The sequence below is a fragment of the Harpegnathos saltator genome, unplaced genomic scaffold, assembly GCF_003227715.2.
Source record: "Harpegnathos saltator strain DR-91 unplaced genomic scaffold, Hsal_v8.6 scaffold109, whole genome shotgun sequence".
Taxonomy (NCBI): domain Eukaryota; kingdom Metazoa; phylum Arthropoda; class Insecta; order Hymenoptera; family Formicidae; genus Harpegnathos; species Harpegnathos saltator.
In genome coordinates this window covers 442,769-462,994 of record NW_020229883.1, presented here as the reverse complement: position 1 = coordinate 462,994, position 20,226 = coordinate 442,769, and the positions used below count along the sequence as shown (strand labels likewise).

Genomic DNA, 20,226 nt, shown 5'->3' with positions numbered 1-20,226 from the left:
GGCTTTGTTCCTCGATTTTCACAGTAAGAGGATTCTCAAAGAGTATTAAATCTTTTCTTAGCATTTCGAAATCACTGAAACGCGTATCAAACTGATTTATTAAGGAATCACATTACATTGTTTAACGAAATTACAATTTGTACCGTATTCTTCAAAGAGAATCTGGCAAGAAGGAAAAAAGTGAAGAACATTATTTGGTAACTGATTTTTAAAAAGTACTAGTTTCCTGCGAAAGGAATCGACATGATTAACTACGTGCGAAATAGTTTGGTTGGTCTTTTGCAGCTTTAAATTTAAAATATTTAAATGGTTTGTCATGTCAGTGACTAGAGCAAGCTTGCAAAGCGAGTCTAAATCTTCGAAGAAAGAAATAAAAATTAAACTAAATTAAGAAATAAAAATTAAATTAAATTTTATTTCTCTTTGAAGAATACGGTACAAATTGCAATTTCGTTAAACAATGTAATGTTATTGATTCTTTAATAAATCAGTTTGATATGCGTTTCAGTGATTTCGAAATGCTAAGAAAAGATTTAATATTCTTTGAGAATCCTCTTACTGTGAAAATCGAGGAACAAAGCCTACATCTTCAGACAGAATTGTGCGATTTGCAATATGATCTTTCGCTTAAAACACGGCAGGAAAAGGGTGTCGAATTCTTTAAAATTTTAGACGCATCGTGTTATCCACATTTTAGAAATTTCGGTGTGCGAATTTTCTCTATGTTTGGGTCCACATATTTATGCAAATGTTCTTTTTCGAAAATGAAAATCATAAAAACAGACAAACGTTCATCTTTGAGCGATGCATCACTATCTTCGTTGATGCGTACTACCTCTTCCAAAATCTCTGTGGATATATCATCCCTAGTAAAATCGACATATAAACGAGCAAGAAAATCCAATTAATATTTTTATAAAAATTGGCCATTTTGCGTTCTGTACTTATTCTTTCTCTTTCGTTTTTATATTTCTTACAATGTAGCATTTCGCTTTCCTGCTAAGCCATATACCAGGTCTGTAAATATGAAACCGGAATTTGCCCATAGATGGCCCTAGCTGTCAATGTAGTTACCGTCAAACCGCGTCTTTGGCGCCATTTCCATTTGTTGATATCTGACAAAGATTTTCAACTCATAACAATATAAGTTTCATATAACAACATAGTTTGTAATAGCATTGAACATGTCGAATTTTGTGCCTGGAAACTACGATTTGCGGACAGCATTGATTTTCTGTTACCATTTGAAGAAAACTGCTGCAGAATCGCATCGAATGCTTGTCGAAGCTTATGGTAAGCATGCTCTTGGTAAATCACAGTGCTTTGAGTAGTTTAAAAAATTTAAACGTGGCGATTTTGACGTGAGAAACGAAGAATGTGGAAGACCGCCGAAATAGCTTGAAGACAGCAAATTGCAAACACTGTTGGATGAGGATGACGCTCAAACGCAACAACAACTCACAGATCAATTAAATGTGACACGAGAAGCCGTCTCCATACGTTTGAAAGCCATGGGAAAGATCCAGAAGATGGGAAAATGGGTTCCACATGAACTGAGTGAAAGACAGCAAGAAAACCGAAAAATCACTTGCGAAATGCTGCTCGCCAGGTACAAAAGAAAGTCATTTCTCCATTGAATTGTGACTGGCGATGAAAAGTGGATATATTTTGAGAATCCTAAGCTTAAAAGATCATGGGTAACTCCAAGCGAACCATCGACATCGACTGCAAGGCCAAATCGCTATGGGCGAAAGACAATGCTCTGTCTTTGGTGGGATCAGAAGGGTGTGATCTATTATGAGCTGCTAAAACCTGGCGAAACCGTTAATATTGAACGCTGCCGACAACAAATGATCGATTTAAATCAGGCTTTGCGTGAAAAACGACCAGAATATCAAAAAAGGCAACACAAAGTGATTTTGCTTCATGACAATGCACCATCACACATAGCAAAACTGGTCAAGGAAACGAATGAGGCGTTTAGTTGGGAAATACTTTCGCATGCGGCTTACTCACCAGACTTGGCTCTGTCCGATTACTACTTATTTGTATCGATGGGACACGCACTTGCTGAGCAGCGCTTCATTTCTTACGAAAATGTACGAAAATGGCTCGATGACTGGTTTGCCTCAAAAGAGCAACAGTTTTTTTGGCGTGGCATCCATAAATTGTCAGACAGGTAGGAAAAATGTATAACTAGCGATGGGCAATACTTCGAATAAAATATTTTTTATCATTTTCATACAATAAACGTGTATTTTCTATACAAAAATTCCGGTTTCATATTTACATACCTGGTATTTCATCTATTGGGTGAGTACAAAAGTTCGTGCGGAGTTTGTGAGTAAAAGTCACACAGTGATTAGGCAAACAAAAATCTTTATTCAATCAATGATATATTCTCCATCGTTTTCTATAATCTTTTCCCAACGTTCTGGCAGCATACGGATGCCTCGATCATAAAAACTGCGCGGTTTAGATTCGAAGAACGAAGAGACGCCGTTTTTAAGGCCTCCAAAGAGTCAAAGTTTTTTCCATTTAAATAATTTTGCAATGACCGGAACAAGTGATAGTCAGATGGTGCGATATCAGGAGAATACGGTGGATGCGTTAAGACATCCCATTTCAGGCTCTTCAGTTTGCGCAGCGTCTTTTTCGAAACGTGTGGTCTGGCGTTGTCGTGATGAAAGACGACTCCCTTGCGATTTGACAAAATCGGACGTTTCTCTTTTATTTCTCGATTCAGATTGGTTAATTGGCGACAGTACTTGTCCGAATCAATCGTTTCGCCAGCGGGGAGAAGCTCGAAATAGATTATGCCCTTGCAATCCCACCAAACAGAGAGCATCACCTTCATCGGGTACAAACTGGCCTTTGGCATTACGTCACCATGCTCACCTGATTGTTTCCATGTCCGTTTGCGCTGAACATTGTTGTAGAGGACCCATTTCTCATTGCCCGTCACTAGTCGATCCAAAAACGACTCGTTATTGAGCCGCCCGAGTAAAGAAACGGCTGCAGAAATTCGCTTGATTTTGTTCTTCTCGGTCAACAAATGGGGCACCCATATATCGAGCTTCAAATCGAATCCCATCTTTTTTAAACGCCGAAAAGCGGTTGATCGGTCAACGTTTAGTGCTGTAGCAACTTCTTCTGTTGAAATTCGCGGATTATTGAGCACTAAAGTACGCAAAACATCGTCATCAATGTCAGAAGGTCGACCAGAGCGTGGCTCGTCTTCAAGGTTAAATTCTCCGCGCCGAAATTTAGCAAACCAATTTTCCACAGTTCGTTTAGCTGGTGCTTCATCCTGATAAACATCCTGAATGTTTTTTACGGCTGCGGCAACGTTTATTCCCTTCCGAAACTCGTAAAGCATAACATGCCGTAAATGCACCTTATCGATACTCATTTTTAAAGTGATATTTCTCGAAGCAGTTTGTATGAAAACAAATGATTTTTTTTTAATAACAGCTGAAGATGTCACCTTTCCAACGTTATATAATATGTAGATGGAAGTATTAATGACAACACTTTACGACGCTTATAACTCCATCTATTGAAACTCCGCACGAACTTTTGCACTCACCCAATATATTAATTTTTAGTGGAGTAGGCCTACTAGGGAAACCACTTAAAAAAATAACGCATCAACAATAGTACCTCATGGGTAATGTGGAAATCTATTAACAAAACTTTAATAATTATATTCTTAAATATTGTTATCATTATATTATTATTAAAGAGAATTTATTATATTAGAAATAAAAGCATAATATTTCATCATCAATGAGAGTAAGAATTATTTTTTAAGGATAAATAAATATTTTATTTTTGGTTTGACGGAGGATGCGATCCCATCTTATATCGTATATGAGACCGTTCCTGAGGCAGAGCGTCTCACGCGCAATCGGCGGCTCGGCCGCCGCGCTTCGAGAGGTAGTGGGGGAAGCGCGGGCGTTGCCTCTGAAATCGGCTCGCGCTGCTCACTTAATTCCCAGCACTGCTCTATAAGAACGTCAGTGCCAACGATGGTTCACGACATTCCGTGCTGGTGATTTTGATCTCAACGACGCTCCTCAATCAGGAAGATCCACCAAGACCTTTTGATGACAAAATAAAGGCATTGATCGAGTCAAACTCACGTTACACGACACGAGAGATTGCAGAAATATTAAACATCCATCATTCAAGCGTTCACGATCCCTGAACAAGCTGGAATACGTAAGCAAGCTCGATATTTGGATTCCTCATGAATTCACAGAAATTCATTTGACGGCGCGTATAAACATCTGCGATATGCTCATTAAACATGAGAAAAACGATCCTTTTTTGTAGCGAATGATAACTGGTGATGAGAAGTGGATTATTTGCAACAATGTTGAGCGCAAACGGTCCCGACGTTATGATTCGCCTCAAACGACATCGAAAGCAGACATTCATCAGAGGAAAGTTATGCTCTTAGTGTGGTAGGATTTTAAAGGTATCGTATTTAGCGAATTTCTACCAAGGAACCAAACAATCAATTCGAATGTGTACTATCGGCAATTGGATAGTTTGAACGAATCTATCATCCAGAAACGTTCAGAGATCATTAATCGTAAAGGAATCATATTCCATCACGACAACGCAAGACCACACACAAGTTTGATCATCCATTAAAAATTATTGGAGCTTGGATGAGATATGTTGCCACATCCACCATACTCGCTTGACCTTGCGCCGTTAGACTTCCGCTTGTTTCGCTCTCTTCAAAACTCTTTGCGTGGTATAACGTTAAATTCAGATGAGGCATCTCGTAAATCAGCATCTTGTCCAATTTTTCGCCGATAAAGACAGGTTTTTCTATGAACAAGGAATTATGAAACTCACTGAAAGATGGCAAAAGGTCATCGAACAAAACGGGCAATATATTGATTGATCGTTATTCTTTAATAAATTCTTTTCTTCTATTCTATTCTTTAAATAAATGACCTTCGAAAAATATAGAAAGAATACGTCATGATTTTTCTGACAACCTAATAGTTATCAGAAGGATCTTGAATAAAAAAAACAGTGGGTTAGCATTGCGGCATGTGACATTTGTATTTATCTAATATGTATTGTATAAACTTCGCAAGTTTTTCGCTATATCATATAAAACACTCGGATTAACATTTAAATCTAATTCGTTAAGCGATCGATCGGCGCAGTCTTGTGGTTAACAAAAATTTCTGTTTTCTGATAAGTTTTATTCCACATAACTTCAAATGTTCGATCAGTTATTATTTTTATCGCGGAATTGGAGATAAAGTTTCTAGCTAATAATATATTACTGTTCATCGTTTACCCGGCACGACAAAAGATTTTATATTGATAATAATGGTGTTATCTTTAACAAAAATATTTAATCTTTCTATTTACGAAACGTTAATATTATTAAAATGAAAATTGTTTCCCGTTATCGGGATATACTAACTAATCGTCGCATTGGATTTAATCAAACTGATCCAGCATCAACAATCACTACCAAGGAGAACATTACTTTTGTCATCCAAAACAATATAAGTTACGGATATCATACACGGTACAGCTCCAATGAATGACTGGATAATATTCATTCCAGATAATATCTCGCTCAGTTTTTCACTGAACTTATTAAGTTGATGATTTACAGTCTTGTTCGTAATTTGCATAATCTGATGCACGAAATATCTTTTCTTGCAAAATTCAGTCATAGCTTCTTTCAACATTGGATTTATCTCAGCTCGCTCAGGAGCAGTCGACTTTGTTTTCTTCTTAGATTGATATTGGCTAATTCTTGCTGATTTTGGTTCGGTTTTATATTATTTTTGAAAATAATACTTTTCAACGCTTTTAATAGCTCAGCTGCATTGTTGAAATGTAACTTCGCTTGATCCCATAATTCTAGGTCGAATATTCTGTCGATAATTTAGTCGATAATCATTACTTGTAATCGGTATTTAGTTTATCAAAATGATCTTTTTGTGGTTACTCGTTGAATGATTTTTCAATACCACGTTCAACGTTTGGATTTTCTCTCCAAGAGCAACTTCCTAGACAGACAGACATGTTGGCAATAGCACGCATGTGTTCTATGTATATTTTATGGTATCATTGAACTGACATGTTTGTAATATGCTTGGTGTAAGAAATACGTATTTATTATTCCGTACTTTGCAGCAAAATATCAGTTTGTTTGTATCGCTGATTAATTGTGTCCTCTTGCCGACACAATTGTGACATATGCCACAATTTTCATGACATCAGATTGCTTCTTTTATATGCTGTTATATATAATGTTTCTTGTATAAAGACATATTTTTGTGTTTATGTTACTATTTTAATTCTCGAATTCAATCTCTATGCAGACAGTCTACTGAAATTTGTCCGTCTGGGTTGTTTGATAGTCAAATATCTGTCTTTCCTTTAGAAGACACATCACACTTAGATTTATGATATGTTCATATATACATAAATTTTGTTTTAAGTAAAAGTTGTTTCTTTTTACAAACTCTATCCAACGATACGCACGTTGTCCTATGTTGCCATTTAACCCTTTGAGTCACGCAATTAAGTGAGTGGTCGAATTTTCACAAAAATCATGATTCTATATGTCTTTATTTCTATACGGTTGCTAAGTTTGAATCTGCCATCAGAATTTCGAAAAAATACTATTCAACATGGAAGACGCAATATGGCGGCTTGAAAGGATATTTAGTCGAATCCGTACAAAAATTATTATTCGCATTTTTGGGGTCGCTGAGTTCTAAATCACTTGATACTTTGACAGATTCCATCATTTGCTAGTATGAAAACAATAGTATTTTATCCAACAATTTTTAATTAGGAATTATAGAATATTGATAGAACCTTGTGAGATACGAAGACGAATGTTACGATAAATATACAAAATATACATAGAAATAAGACTGCCAATGTTGATGGGTCAATGTCGGATTTGTATTATAACACAACTGTCTGAAATCATAAAAATTGTGTGTGAAATGAGTATATTGTTGCGCTCACTTTCGCACTCGCACTTTCTTGCACTCAGGTAAAAAAACACTCGCGTAAGAATAACAAGCTTTACTATTTACAGCGCAGCTCACTCAAGCTTTAAACAAGAATAATTCTCTGATCTACAATTCTAGCGTCTGCCTACGATGACAGCTTGCCAGAGACTCTCTGTCAGCTGTTGTTGTTTTCTTCTTATCGATTTTCCGTCGTCCAGACAATCTTCGGTTGTCAAAATCAGCATCAGATGCCTAAGGCTCACGGACAACGGACGCTGCCACAAACTTTGTGGCTCGGACACAATATATTTCCAAAAAATACAATGCTTACTATATACGGATGATTGTTACTTAGGAATAAATATAAATACTTATTTCACTGAGAAGATTGAATTCCTAGGTCAATTTTAATAGCAAATTCGTGTTTAGCACATCCAAATTTATATAGAAACATGTGTCGCTTCCTTTACAAAGAAAAATCATCATTTGTCGGAATAATAATGAATAAATTATTTATACCAAAGTATTCGACAAGTTTTCAAACTATCTATATGTAACGAATATGCATGTATGTAACGAATTCAAGATTATGAATGTAAAGAGAATCTAAAGAGAAAAACGTTGAAGATTATTGAATTCCAGTGCTATTCTACAATTTTTGTGTTTTTCTTCAATATTTTTATATATTATGAAAAATACTAATATAATAAGAATTTATCGACGGATTTGTAATCGACTTCAAAATGATAAATATAATATAGAAAACTGCTTCTCTGTAGAAAAACAATATTTAGAATATCAACTTTTAGTGCAATTCTACAAATTTTCGAAATTGAGCTTCAACATTTTGTTTACAATAAAAAATATTTTATTTTATCCAATTCTGATAGCGGATTAGTAATCAGCGATCTTAAAAACATAAATTTAGGTGAAAAACAGTTTGTTCATGGGGGATTTTTTTTTAGAAATGAATTTCTAGAAACGCTTTTTTTGTCTTGATTTGTTTATAACAAAAAAATATAAACAATATTGATGAAATCAATGAACATTTATCATAATTAAGTGTTCAAATAGTGGATAAACAAAAAAGAATAATTGAAGTTATGAAATATAATCGAAAAATGAAGAAATATAATTAAAAAATGAAGAAAATATAAGCGGGACACATGTGTCCCGCTATGATGCAATGGGTTTCAAGTTGCTTTCAGTTTCCGGTATTTCTAGAAATTTCCCAAACATGGAAATACCACCATCAGAAATTTTAAACCAGCTTTTATGAGAAGTATGTTTTTCCAACTTCCTACCATCACCTTTTTTTCAAAATATAAGGGTTGGATGGGTGGTCATGAACACTCTGTATTTCATGTGTCTGTACATATTATGTATTCAGGATTTGAATGGAACTAACTTAGAGATTTTTCTCGTAATATAGAGCTGATTAGTTCTCTTGTTCCGTTTATGTCAAGATAATGTGTGTCCTGTAGTATTTTAATTTATTATTTTCCGGAATCCGAAATATTTTTCTTGCACCATTGAATTCATTTAGTAAATTCTTAAGTCTTTTCACATTGTTAGTACAACCTTTATTCATGACAGAACACTTAACACTATCAACGTGTAGATCTTCAGGTCGGTCTTGTGTCCCATTATACAAGGTTATTTCATTTTAATTTAAACAATTAGTTTCTGAAAAACAAAAAAGGTTTTAGAAAAAACCGTGCGGAGTAGCATGCCTACGATGCTCACAACGCATGCCCACTGAACGTTTATTCGCTCATTTATTTAGCAATTTTTCTCAAAATTTTACATAGTCGATTTTTATTTTTTCCCGTCCGTTGTACTTATCTAGATGTTTTTTATAAAGTTTGCAAATCTATAATTACCTACCCTGTATATGTGCGTGTGTACGTTTCGAAAATAATTCATGAATATGAAAATAATAGAAGAAAATTCATGAAAATCTGGAAATTTTCACGATTATTCATGCCTTTTAGTCGCCATCCTGGATCCGCTATTTTAAAATTCTCTAATATAAATTAGTTGTCAGCAAATATCCTAAAATCAGTACCCTGGATACTAAATTGATGCTAAATACTAGAATTTTGCGCAGTTATTCTAAAAATACATTATTTTTTAAGTTTTTTCGTCCAAACCGTCATTTTGAGGCAGCCATCTTGAATTCACATTTTCACCAATGTATACCTTGAAAGTTCAATATTTTTGAGACAAGATGTGATACTTGTATCTGTATCAAAGTAACGTTTTTGATACGAAATCAAGCTTATAAAAAATAAAATTGTCGATTTTTCACTTTTTTCCAAAAATTCCACCATATTGAATTTTATTGTGAATCTAAACGATGGCGGAATCTTATAAAATGACTCCGAAAACATGAGGAAATGCTATTCCAACCTTATATAATATGTTTCTCTACATAAAATATAGTTGCAAAGTAAGGCTAATATTTTAGGACTTTTGGGCGTTAATGGGTTAAGAACCATAAGACCATAAGGGAACATGACCACATGATTCTTAGGCTATGCAAGATATCAATAAACTATTAAGTATCCAAATATAGTTATATTATCCTGATCTCTGCGTGACACACACACACGCACACGCACACACATGGACATGGACGTACGCACATACACGCAGAGATACACACACGACAGAGAGGGTTTGGAGTCATTAAATACTGTGGAAGTGACGAACCACGGGCTCCTGATCTCTGTGTGACACACACCTACACACACGTGCGCACACGCACACACACAAACACACACACGCACGAAACATTTATATATTAACTTAATCTGTGTATTCAAAAACAGCACAAAAACAATTTCTTAAACTTTAATAGCACTCACTTTAAGCCATCGTATCTTTCATTATTTTGATTTTCGAAATTTTTACCAAAGGAGATCCCTTTTCCATATTCTTCAGACATCGCGCCGTCGGATTACCATCTTTTTTTGGCAAGAAACTATTTACAAAATTGACAATTTCAAAATTGACAAAGGTGTTGAGGCACTTTTTTAATACTAGAAAAGAAAACTTTTATAAAAAAGGAATAGTGAAAAAAGCTGTTAGATCGTCAGGAAAAAGTTAGAATCCGAAGGTGACTATTTTTCTGAATGAAGTATTATTTGACTTACTTTGTGTAAGAAAATAAACAAGCTCGAATAATTGATTTTGACATAATCGTACTAAGGTTACTTATTCAAAACTTCAAATAATTAATTTTCGTAGGTATTATACCAGTAAATTCTTTATTAAATAAGTTTATGTTTAAGCATACATAACCATACTTTTACCCAGATAGCCAAACTTGAACGAACAAATTCCGCGCAAGAATTGATATCAAGTGTTAATGGCAAACAGGCAACAAATTTGCTACAAATTCTGTTGGCAAACTGCCACCAAATATGTATCAAGGCTTGGTATACCGGACAACTTGCAGCAAATTTGCTGGAAAAATCACGCAAGTTTTGCAGTGCATAACCTTGCTCCAAATAGGTGCCAAATACCGAGAAACGCTTGTGCACAAGACACGAGAGCAAATTGGCAGCAAATCCGCAGCAAGCCTTGCACTTAACCAATTCACTGGTAATGGCCCATATATGTCCAAAAAAAGCAGTGATATTTCTAGTAGTGGCCTATATATGTCCATCTTGAATAGTTCTGCCAATTTTCAACGAATTTGCACACAACTAGATACTTCCAAGGTTTTTGGGTCGCTAAAAAGAATCTAAAGTCAAATTTGAGAAATTCAAAATGGCGGATCCAATATGGCGACTTAAAATGGCTAACTTTGATATAATATTGGGTTAAGTAAAAAGTTTTGAGCGTTTTCCGCTAGATGGCTTTAGTGAGGTCATATCTCACGATGTATACGTCGCATCTGGTCATTCTATACTGCGACTTAAAGGTGACGTAACGCTTTAAAAAAAGTTCTTTGACAGTTTTGTGTTTGGTGAAACCAGTTGTGTGTTAGAGCGTTCCAAAATGGAGGTAAAAAAAGAGAATTCGATACATTCTTCAGTACTACTACGACCAAAGAGAAAAAGCGGAGCAGACGGCCAAAAAAATTTGTGCTGTTTATGGACCCAATACAGTACCGAATGCAACAGCAAAGCGGTGTGGTTCCAACGATTCCGTTCTGGTAATATGGACGTCGAAGATGAGACACGCTCTGGTAGGCCAATCGTCGAAAATGTCGATAAAATCATGGAACGTCGAGTCGGACCGGCATGCGAGCACTTATTCCATTGTCCAGGAACTGAAGATTAGCCAGAAAACCGTTTGGAACCATTTGCATAAGGCTGGTCTCAAGAAGAAGCTCGATGTATGGGTGCCACACGAATTGACGCAAAAGAACCTTTTGGACCGAATTCATATCTGCGATTCTTTGCTGAAGCGTAACGAAGTCGACCCATTTTTGAAGCGGATGGTGACTGGCGATGAAAAATAGGTCACGAGAACAACAGGCGAAAAAGATCGTGGTCCAAGCGTGGTGAGCCGGTTCAAACGATCGCCAAGCCCGGATTAACGGCCAAGAAGGTTTTACTGTGTTTGGTGGGATTGGAAGGGAATCATCCACTATGAGCTGCTCCCATCGGGCCAATCACTCAATTCGGACCTACATTGTTAACAACTGACCAGATTGAAGCAGGCGATCGACGAGAAGCGGCCAGAATTGGTCAATAGGAAGGGTGTTATGTTCCATCAAGACAATGCCAAGCCGCACACATCTTTGACGACACGCCAGAAGCTCCAAGAGTTTGGATGGGAGGTTATATCGCACCCGCCGTATAACCCAGACCTAGATCTAAGCGATTATCACCTTTTAAAGCATTTGCAAAATTTTCTTGATGGTACAAAACTGGCCTCAAGAGGGGCTTGTGAAAATGAGCTGGTCAAGTTTTTTCCAATAGGGACGAGGACTTCTTCAATCGCGGAATTATGAAATTCAAAATGGACAAAAGTTATCGAACAAAACGGCGCATATTTGATCTAAATCCGATAATCATAACTTTGTTAATTTCATCGTCGAAATAAAGAGAAAAAACGCTCAGAACTTTTTACTTCACCTAATATTATAGATATATATCAAGCTCGGTATATGTATGTTTTATCAATCACAGATAACAAATACAGAGTCGAAATTAGAAAATTAGAAATGGCGGATCCAATATGGCAGACCAATATTTTTACTTCTAGTGACTAACGGTATTTCATTATATATATTTTTACCTTTTTTTCTTTTTTTGATAACGGTGGAGAAATCCATCATGGATACCCCGCCCTTTTGGGGAGGGATTTTTATGCCGGACTCCTACCGGCTAAACCCCACCGGGTTGCTTACCGATCCGGCTGTGATGGGGGGAGTCAGGGGAACTACACCTGCATTCCCGCCCCGACACCCCGGCCCCAGGGCTCTTAGGGAGCCGCACGCCCAAGTGCCGCGCCCTTCCCTTTTAAAAGGGAGTCAAGGGCGCGGCGCTCCGACCGGTTACCCGATCGGGTTGGCCTTCCGGTTTAAATTATGGAGGGAGAGGGACACCCGCCCTCCCTCCTCGCCACCGCCTTCCCCCTTCCCTACTGGGTAGGATAGGTAGAGAGGTAAGAAAATGAGTCCTGGCCCCAACGAAGCCCCACTCCCCTTCTCCCTTCTATCACCGACGCGCACTGTGGATGGGTGGGTTCAGTCCCCCTCACCCACTTTCACAGTCGCGTCGAAGGCGAGCCCAAGGCGGCCGAGGACGCCTCCGAGGAATCGGAGGCCGCTTTTCGGCCGGCGCCACCTCAGGCCCGCTCCCCACCCCTGGGGAGCGCCGCCTCCCTCCGCCGTCACTCCCTGCGACGGGGTCAGGAGCGGCGTTCCCACTCGGTCTCCTTGCGGGACATCACGTCCCGACAATAGGAAACCGCCGCTCCCCATACCTCCTCGCTCCCGCACATTGCTCGCAGCAAGTGCGGGAGCGAAAGGGCCCCCTCTTGGCACCCCACCGCCCAAGCGAGGACACGGCGCTGCAGCTCTTACGCCTGGCATTCCGCTAGGATGTGCTGCACCGTGTCCTCCCGCGCCGAGCAGTAGTGACACTCGTCGGTGGGCTCCCTTCCGATCCGGTGCAGGTATCGACCGAAGCAACCATGCCCGGTCAGCACCTGCACCAGATGAAAGGTGAGTCCGCGCCCCCTCCTGTCTGCCATTTCTGGCAGACAGGGGTGGATGGCCTCAGCCGTTCGGAGCCCGAAACCCTGGGGGTCGGCCGGTATGACCGACCACCGTTCCAGGACTCGGGCTCTGGTCTGGGATCTCAGGGCCCCCAGGTCCCTGGCTGATAAACCCTCCCCCTCCTCGCGGAGCTCCTTCATCCTCCAACGAAGGATGTGCCTTTCATCGGCTAGGAGCTCCACGGGGGGAGGGGGAGCCAGCGAGGGCCGTCGCCGCCCTATACGATATGGTGCAGTACCTCCGGATCGCCCTTACGACCACCGACCACATGGCTCCGCACAGGAGCATTTTGTTGCGGTCGGAGGCCATAAGCCAGGGCGCCCCGTAGAGGGCGATCGAGAGCACCACACCGGTATAGAGGCGGCGAGCGTGCCATCCGGGACCCCCTGGGTCTTCATCAGGCCTGCCAACGCCAGGCCTGCTTTCCGGACCCGGAGGGCCAGGCCCTTGATGTGGGCCCCGAAATTCCACCGTCCAACGTCAGGCCCAGATACTTGATCGTGGGTCCGACGCGGACACGGACTCCGTCCACCAGGACCCGGGTCTCCGGCGGCGCCCCACGGCTGCCGTCGTGAAAAAAGACGGCTTCCGTCTTCTGGGGCGCCACATTCGGACCCAGATCCGTGATAGTACTCACCACGGAATGCCGCCTCCGCTCGGAGGCGGGCTTCCCCCTAATCCCTGCCTCCGGCCACTACCAATGTGTCATCTGCGTAGTAGATGACGTGGCAGCCAGGGGGAAGGGGAGAGCGAAGCACCCAGTCGAACGCGATGTCCCATAGCAGGGGGCCGAGAACCGACCCCTGCGGGACACCACGCTCCATGACGCGCTGACCCTGGACCCCGCCTCTCTTCAAATATATATTTACTTCCGTATTAACTGGTGAAATATTACGACCTCAGAGTGCGCCACGTGGAGGTTATGGTAGGATTTTACACTCTATTTTTCTATTTTTTTTTAATTTTTTTTAATTTTTAATTTTCTATTTCTTTATTTTTTAAATTTCATTTTTTAATTTCTTTTTGTTTTTTTAATTTTTTGTGTTTTTACTTTTTTATTTTTTGTAGCCGTACGGAACAGATCATACCAGTCTTAAGTGCATAGTCAAAATAAAATAAAGTTTGAACTAATCCGTTATCTGCGAGCAAAAAATCATATTGAGTATAATATATTTTCATAATAGAATAATAAAGTTAACCACTTAAAGCCGCCATGTTAGATCTGCCATTTTAATCTTTTTAATTTCGACTCTTGTTATTTATGACCGACAAAATATATATATACCGAGTTTGATACATATCTATAATATATCACAGTTAGCCATTTTGAATTTTAAAATTTCGGCTACGGATTCATAAGCGACTAAAAAAAAACTTATAGATAAGCTTACATGTAAAATACGACATTATTCGCTCTTACCAGTTTTGGTACAAAACGTTGATTTTGACTCACAAGTGAACTGGTTAATCAGCTGAGCGAGATGGACGCAACGTGCATTGGGTTTTGAATTATTCTTAATCTGATATTGCGATATTTTGATTGTAATTTTGCATTTAAAAAGAGAAAGATATAAGAGAAAGAGTATATAAAAATAAATATTTGACAAGACAGAATGTGTGATTTATTATACAGGGTATTTATAAAGTCTGACCCCACCCCTGGATCTCAGAAACGACTTTAAATATGGGAAAATGTTTCAGACAAAAGTTGTAGGATATTGAGGGGGACACATGATAAAAATATGGATTTGACCTTGAGTGACTTTATCAAGGCCAGGTCAATGTAATCGATGTTTTCTTAAATGGAACCTCCTATTTTTTATTACATATTCTTGTAACCCTTGTCAAGACGTTTTCAAAACACTACCTATTTTTGTTTTTGTTTTTTGCGCAAGCCATTTCCAAGATATGAAGCTTCAAAGTTGACATACGAGGTGTGTGAGAAAAGTAATGAGACTGACAACACTGCGAGCGATCTGGCAACGCTGTGTTGTTCTACTTGTGTAGACCGGTGTGTTCATCCCTTTCAGATGCTCAGTTCGAGTTTCAGCTCCGTACAGCCATCACGTGATTTTTGAGAGCGCCATCAGTGAAGTTGTGTTTTTGTCGTGTGTTATGAAAATGGAACAGCGGAATTTAGAGTAACGTTATGCCATCAAGTTTTGTGTTAAACTTGGGGAATCCGCGAGTGTGACTTTTGAAAAGTTGAAACAGGCCTATGGGGAACATTCCTTATCAAGAGCACAAGTTTTTCGCTGGCACAAATCATTTTTGGAAGGCCGAGAACACGTTGAAGATGAACCTCGCTCAGGGAGACCTTCAACTTCAAAAACCGACGAGGCATTCCTCTTGTTCCACAGCCCCCCTATTCACCTGATCTGAGTCCTTGTGACTTTTCTTTTCCCGAAATTGAAAAATGTCTTAAAAGGACGTCATTTTGGGACTCTGGAGAACATTCAAAAGAATGTGACCGACATGTTAAAGGCCCTACCAGTTGAAGCCTTTTAGCGCTGCTATCAAGACTGGGAACTACGACTCCGCCGGTGTATAGCTGCCGAAGGGAACTATTTTGAAGGGGACAATATTGTTGTTTGAAAAAAATAAAAACTTTGGTAGATAAAAAATCAACCTCATTACTTTTCTCACACACCTTGTATCATCGGTATTCGTATTACTCAAGGTGTACCGCGTGGAGGTTGCACGGTCGAATTTACACTTCTTGTGTGTGTATGTGTGTGTGTGTGTGTGTGTGCGTGTGTATGTGTGTGCGCGTGTGCGCGCGCGTGTGTGTGTGCGCGTGTGCGCGCGCGCGTGTGTGTGTGTGTGTGCGTGCGTGCGTGTGTGTGTGTGTGTGTGTGTGCGTGCGTGTGTGTGTGTGCGGCGTGCGTGCGTGCGTGCGCGCGCGCGCGCGTGTGTGTGTGTGTTTAGACGGAATTTTACGGAATTAAGTGTTCAAAATATCTTCCGTCAGCTGCTTGACAATTACCTAATCGTAGGTGAAATTCATTTAAAACGTTTCGTCTCATTTCTGGTGAGATAAGATATACTTGGTGCAGTATGCGTTCCCTATGGTCTGTCAAGTTAAGAGGTTTCGTTGCGTACACATTGTTTTTAACATACCCCCATAAAAAATAGTCCAATGGAAAAAGATTTGGTGATCTAGATGGTCACTCTATTTCTCCACATCTTCCTATCCATCGGTTTGGGAAAGTATCAGTTAAAAATTGACACATTACTACTGCATAGTGTGGCGGTGCACCATCTTGTTGAAACCAAATATTTTATATATTTCCGTCAAACAAATTGTCAAAAAATGTTTTAATAGTAGGAACTATTTAATTTCACAATAAATCTAGATAAGTGTCTCATTTAAATTTCCTTCGATAAAGAAGGGCCCGATAACACGTTCGCGGACTTCCGTTTCCGGAGTGACTGAGAGTGAGTGTGAGAAAGAATAGAGTGAGGTAGAGTGACAGTAAAGGGGAAAAGGGAGAGTGATAAAAGGGCAGAAGTGAAGGGAGAGGGGAGACAGGGAAGTGAGGTAGGTGGAGGGATAAGAGTGGGTGGAAGGAGGGGAGGGAGAGAAGGGAGCGGTGGTAAAGGTGAGAGGTGAAAGAGAGGTTAGGTAGGATAGGAAGTCGAAGTATAGGTAAGACCGGAGAGTGAGAAAGAGCTAGAGAGGAAACTATAAGGAGAAAGCAGGAGTAAGGTACTAGGATAGAGGGATCTAGACGAGTGTAGAAAACAGAAAAGGAGAGTATAGGGAATAACTAGGGGGAAATTGTAAAAGAGGAAGGAAGGTAGAGGGGAAAGGTGAAAAGAGGAGTGCAGAGTGGCCGAGGGAAAGGGGAGAGGAAGATGGCGGAAGGATACGAGAAATTGAAGGTGAAGGAGGGAATGGGAATAGTGATGGAAAGGGAGAGGAGGGGAAGTGAAGGAAGTTTGTTGGAAGAGATAGCGAAAGGAAAAGGTATAGGGGGGAAACAACAAAGGAGGATGAAAGGGGAGGTGGGAAGGAGGGAGGGGAAGAGTTTGCGTTTAAAAAGGGGAGAAGAATGCAGATATCGCCACAGAAGGGGGAGGGAGGGAGTGAAAGGGAGGAAGAACAATGGGGATATAGGATGATGGAGGAGTGGAAGAAGGAGATGAAAGAAGGACTGAAGGAAATGAAGGAAGCATTGATGGAGGAGGTAAAAAAACAAGGAAAGGAAATGAGAAAGGAATTGGAGGTGCTTAGGAAACAAATGGAAGAGAGGGAGAGGGAATGGAGGAGAGAGAGGGAGGGAATGAGGGAAAGAATAGAGAGATTGGAAGAGGAGACGAGGGGGGAAGAGGCAGGGGAGGGAAATAACGAAGACATGAGGGAAAGAATGAAAGGGGTTGAAAAGAAACTGGAAATGAGGGAAAGAGAGGAAAGAAGAAGGAATGTGATAATAGGGGCACTGAGGGGAGGGGAGAATGAGGCAAGGGAGAAGATGAGGGAGATATTTAAGGAGATGGGAATAGTAGCAGAAGTTGAGGAAGTGAGAAAGATAAGAAGGGAGAAAAGGACAGAAGAGGGGAGAAGGATTGTGAAAATAAACAAAATGGAAGGGAAAAAGGAGATAATGATGAGAAGGAAAGAACTAAGAGAGAAGGGCATAAAGATTGATGATGACCTGACATGGAGGGAGAGGAAAATGAGATGGAGATTAGAGGAGATAGCGAGGGAGGAAAGGGGAAGAGGGAAAAATGTATGGGTAAAATACGAGAAAATAAGGATAGATGGAAGGTGGTGGAGGTGGAGTGAGGAGGATGACAAACTGAGGGATGAAAAGGGTGGAATATGGGGAGAGAGGGAGAAGGGAGAGGGGGAGAACGGGGAACGGGAGAGTACAGAGGGAAGAAGGATGGAAAGTGATGTTTTGGAACGTAGCAGGAGTGGCAAATAAGGATAAAGTATTTTGGGAAGGAATAAAAAAATGGGATGTAACGATGATGGAAACGTGGATGGAGAGGAAGGATTGGGAAAGGATAAGGGAGAAATTGCCAAAGGATTTAGATGGAAGGTATAGCTAGCAACAAGGAAAAATAAAAAGGGAAGAGCAAAGGGGGGCATGCTAATGGGGATAAGGAGGGGGATAGAAGAGGAGGAGGAGGAGGAGGAGGAGGAGCAGGATGATAAAATGTAATATTAAAATAGGAAGGAAGAAATGGAGGATAATAGGGATATGTGTGAACGGTGACCTAGAAAGAAAGATGGATGGAAGAAAGGAATGAAGGCAGTAGAACGATTATAGGAGGGGATTTCAACGTGAGAACGGGAGAGGAAGGAGGATGGAGGGAAAACGAGGACTGGAGAGAGGAAGGAGGTAAAAGAAAATCAAAGGATAAGAGGATAAAGAAGGGAAAAGATTGGTGCAGATAACAGAAGAGAGAGGATGGGCGATACTGAATGGGGGAATGAAAGGGGATGAGGAAGGGGAGTTTACATACACGGGGGAAGAGAAGAAACGGTAATAGATTACATATTGGGAAATAGGGAGGTAATAGAGGAAATAGAAAGGATGGAAGTGGGAGAGGAAATAGAATCGGACCATCATTCTTTAGGGGTTTGGATAAAAGGAGAGGAGGGAGGGAGAAGGATGGAGAGAGAAGAGAGAATGAGCAGGGGGAAATGGAACGAGGAAGGAAGAGAGGGGTTTAGGAAGGATTTAGGAAGGATACAATGGGGGAGGGGGGATAGGGGAGGAATTAGAAGCGGTAAATGATAGGATAAGGAAGAAGGGAGAGCGAAGAGGAAAGTGGGTGGAAGGGGGTGGTGGGGTGAAGAATGTAGAGGAAGGGAGGTATGGGGTATAGGGAAGAGAATATGGGGAAAGGATTGGACAAGGATTTGGCTTTTCGACAAGTTGGTATGGACGGTGATGGGGTACGGAGCGGAAATATGGGGATGGAAAGAAAGGAAGGAAATGGAAGGGTTGCAGGAAAAATTTGTAAGGTGGACAATGGGGGTGGAGTGGAACACGCCTGGGTATATGATAATGGAAGAGATAGGGAGAGAGAAGTTGAGGGGAAGAGCAGGAAAAGCGGCATGGAAGATGGAGAGGAAGTTACAGGAGGAGAAGGGAGAGGAGGTAGCGAGAAGCTGCTGGCAGGAGATGAAGGAGAGGTGGAGGAGGGGGAGAGTGGTGGGGAGATGGGAGCAGGAGAGAGAGGGATTCTGGAAGGGAAGGGGAGTGGTAGAAACAGGACAGGGTCCTTATCTCTGCTGACACACACACACACAGGGGTGTAAAGTCCGACCATGCAACCTCCATGCGGTACATCCTGGATAATGCTAATGCTGGCGGCACCGTAAATTCTAAAACTTATAACTCAGACAATTCTCAACAAATATAGGTCATCAAGTAGTGTTTTGGAAACGTCGCGCTGTCATCTTTAACACTGTGTGATAAAAAATAGGATGTTCTATTTAACAAAATCATGTTGGCCTTGACCTCGCTTTGACCCCTCTACTCAAGGTCAAACGAATATTATCATTCAATAGAACTTTTAAAACCCTACAACTTTGGTTAAAAACATTTTTCTCCGAAACGTTTTGTTTTCGAGATACGAGATATGTATTTAACCGTCTCCAGACTTTTCTAACACTGTATATACACATATACACGCGGCCGTGACCGCGGCTCATAGTGTGCGCGCGCGCGTTTGTGTGTGTGTATGCGTGTAATACGAAGTACTATTTTTCTATTCTTTCGCGTACTAGCACGATAGTTATATATCAGTAATATAACATTGATGGTAAAATGTCAGTTGAAACATGGTTGGTTATGTAATAATATGTAAATGTTACATAATATTTACGTGACATACCGTTACATAACCAACCACATGTTTCAACTTATACCATCAGTGTTATATGATATTACTGATATACAAGGTGTTCAAAAAGTTCCGGTATGGCCGAGTAAGTCTTGAAATATTGGT

The 20,226-nt window shown here is 40.4% G+C and overlaps 2 protein-coding genes across 2 annotated transcripts in view; both read left to right on the top strand.

Moving 5' to 3' along the window:
- TyrRS (Tyrosyl-tRNA synthetase) overlaps positions 1-20,226 on the top strand; it is a 58,384-nt gene that overhangs the window by 13,461 nt on the left and 24,697 nt on the right. The window lies entirely within an intron of this gene.
- On the top strand, positions 10,826-11,973 carry LOC105188872 (histone-lysine N-methyltransferase SETMAR-like). Its single transcript, XM_025300495.1, has 2 exons — positions 10,826-11,214; positions 11,296-11,973. Exons 1-2 carry the CDS (start codon positions 11,200-11,202, stop codon positions 11,488-11,490), a joined length of 210 nt encoding a protein of 69 aa, XP_025156280.1. The 5' UTR covers positions 10,826-11,199; the 3' UTR covers positions 11,491-11,973.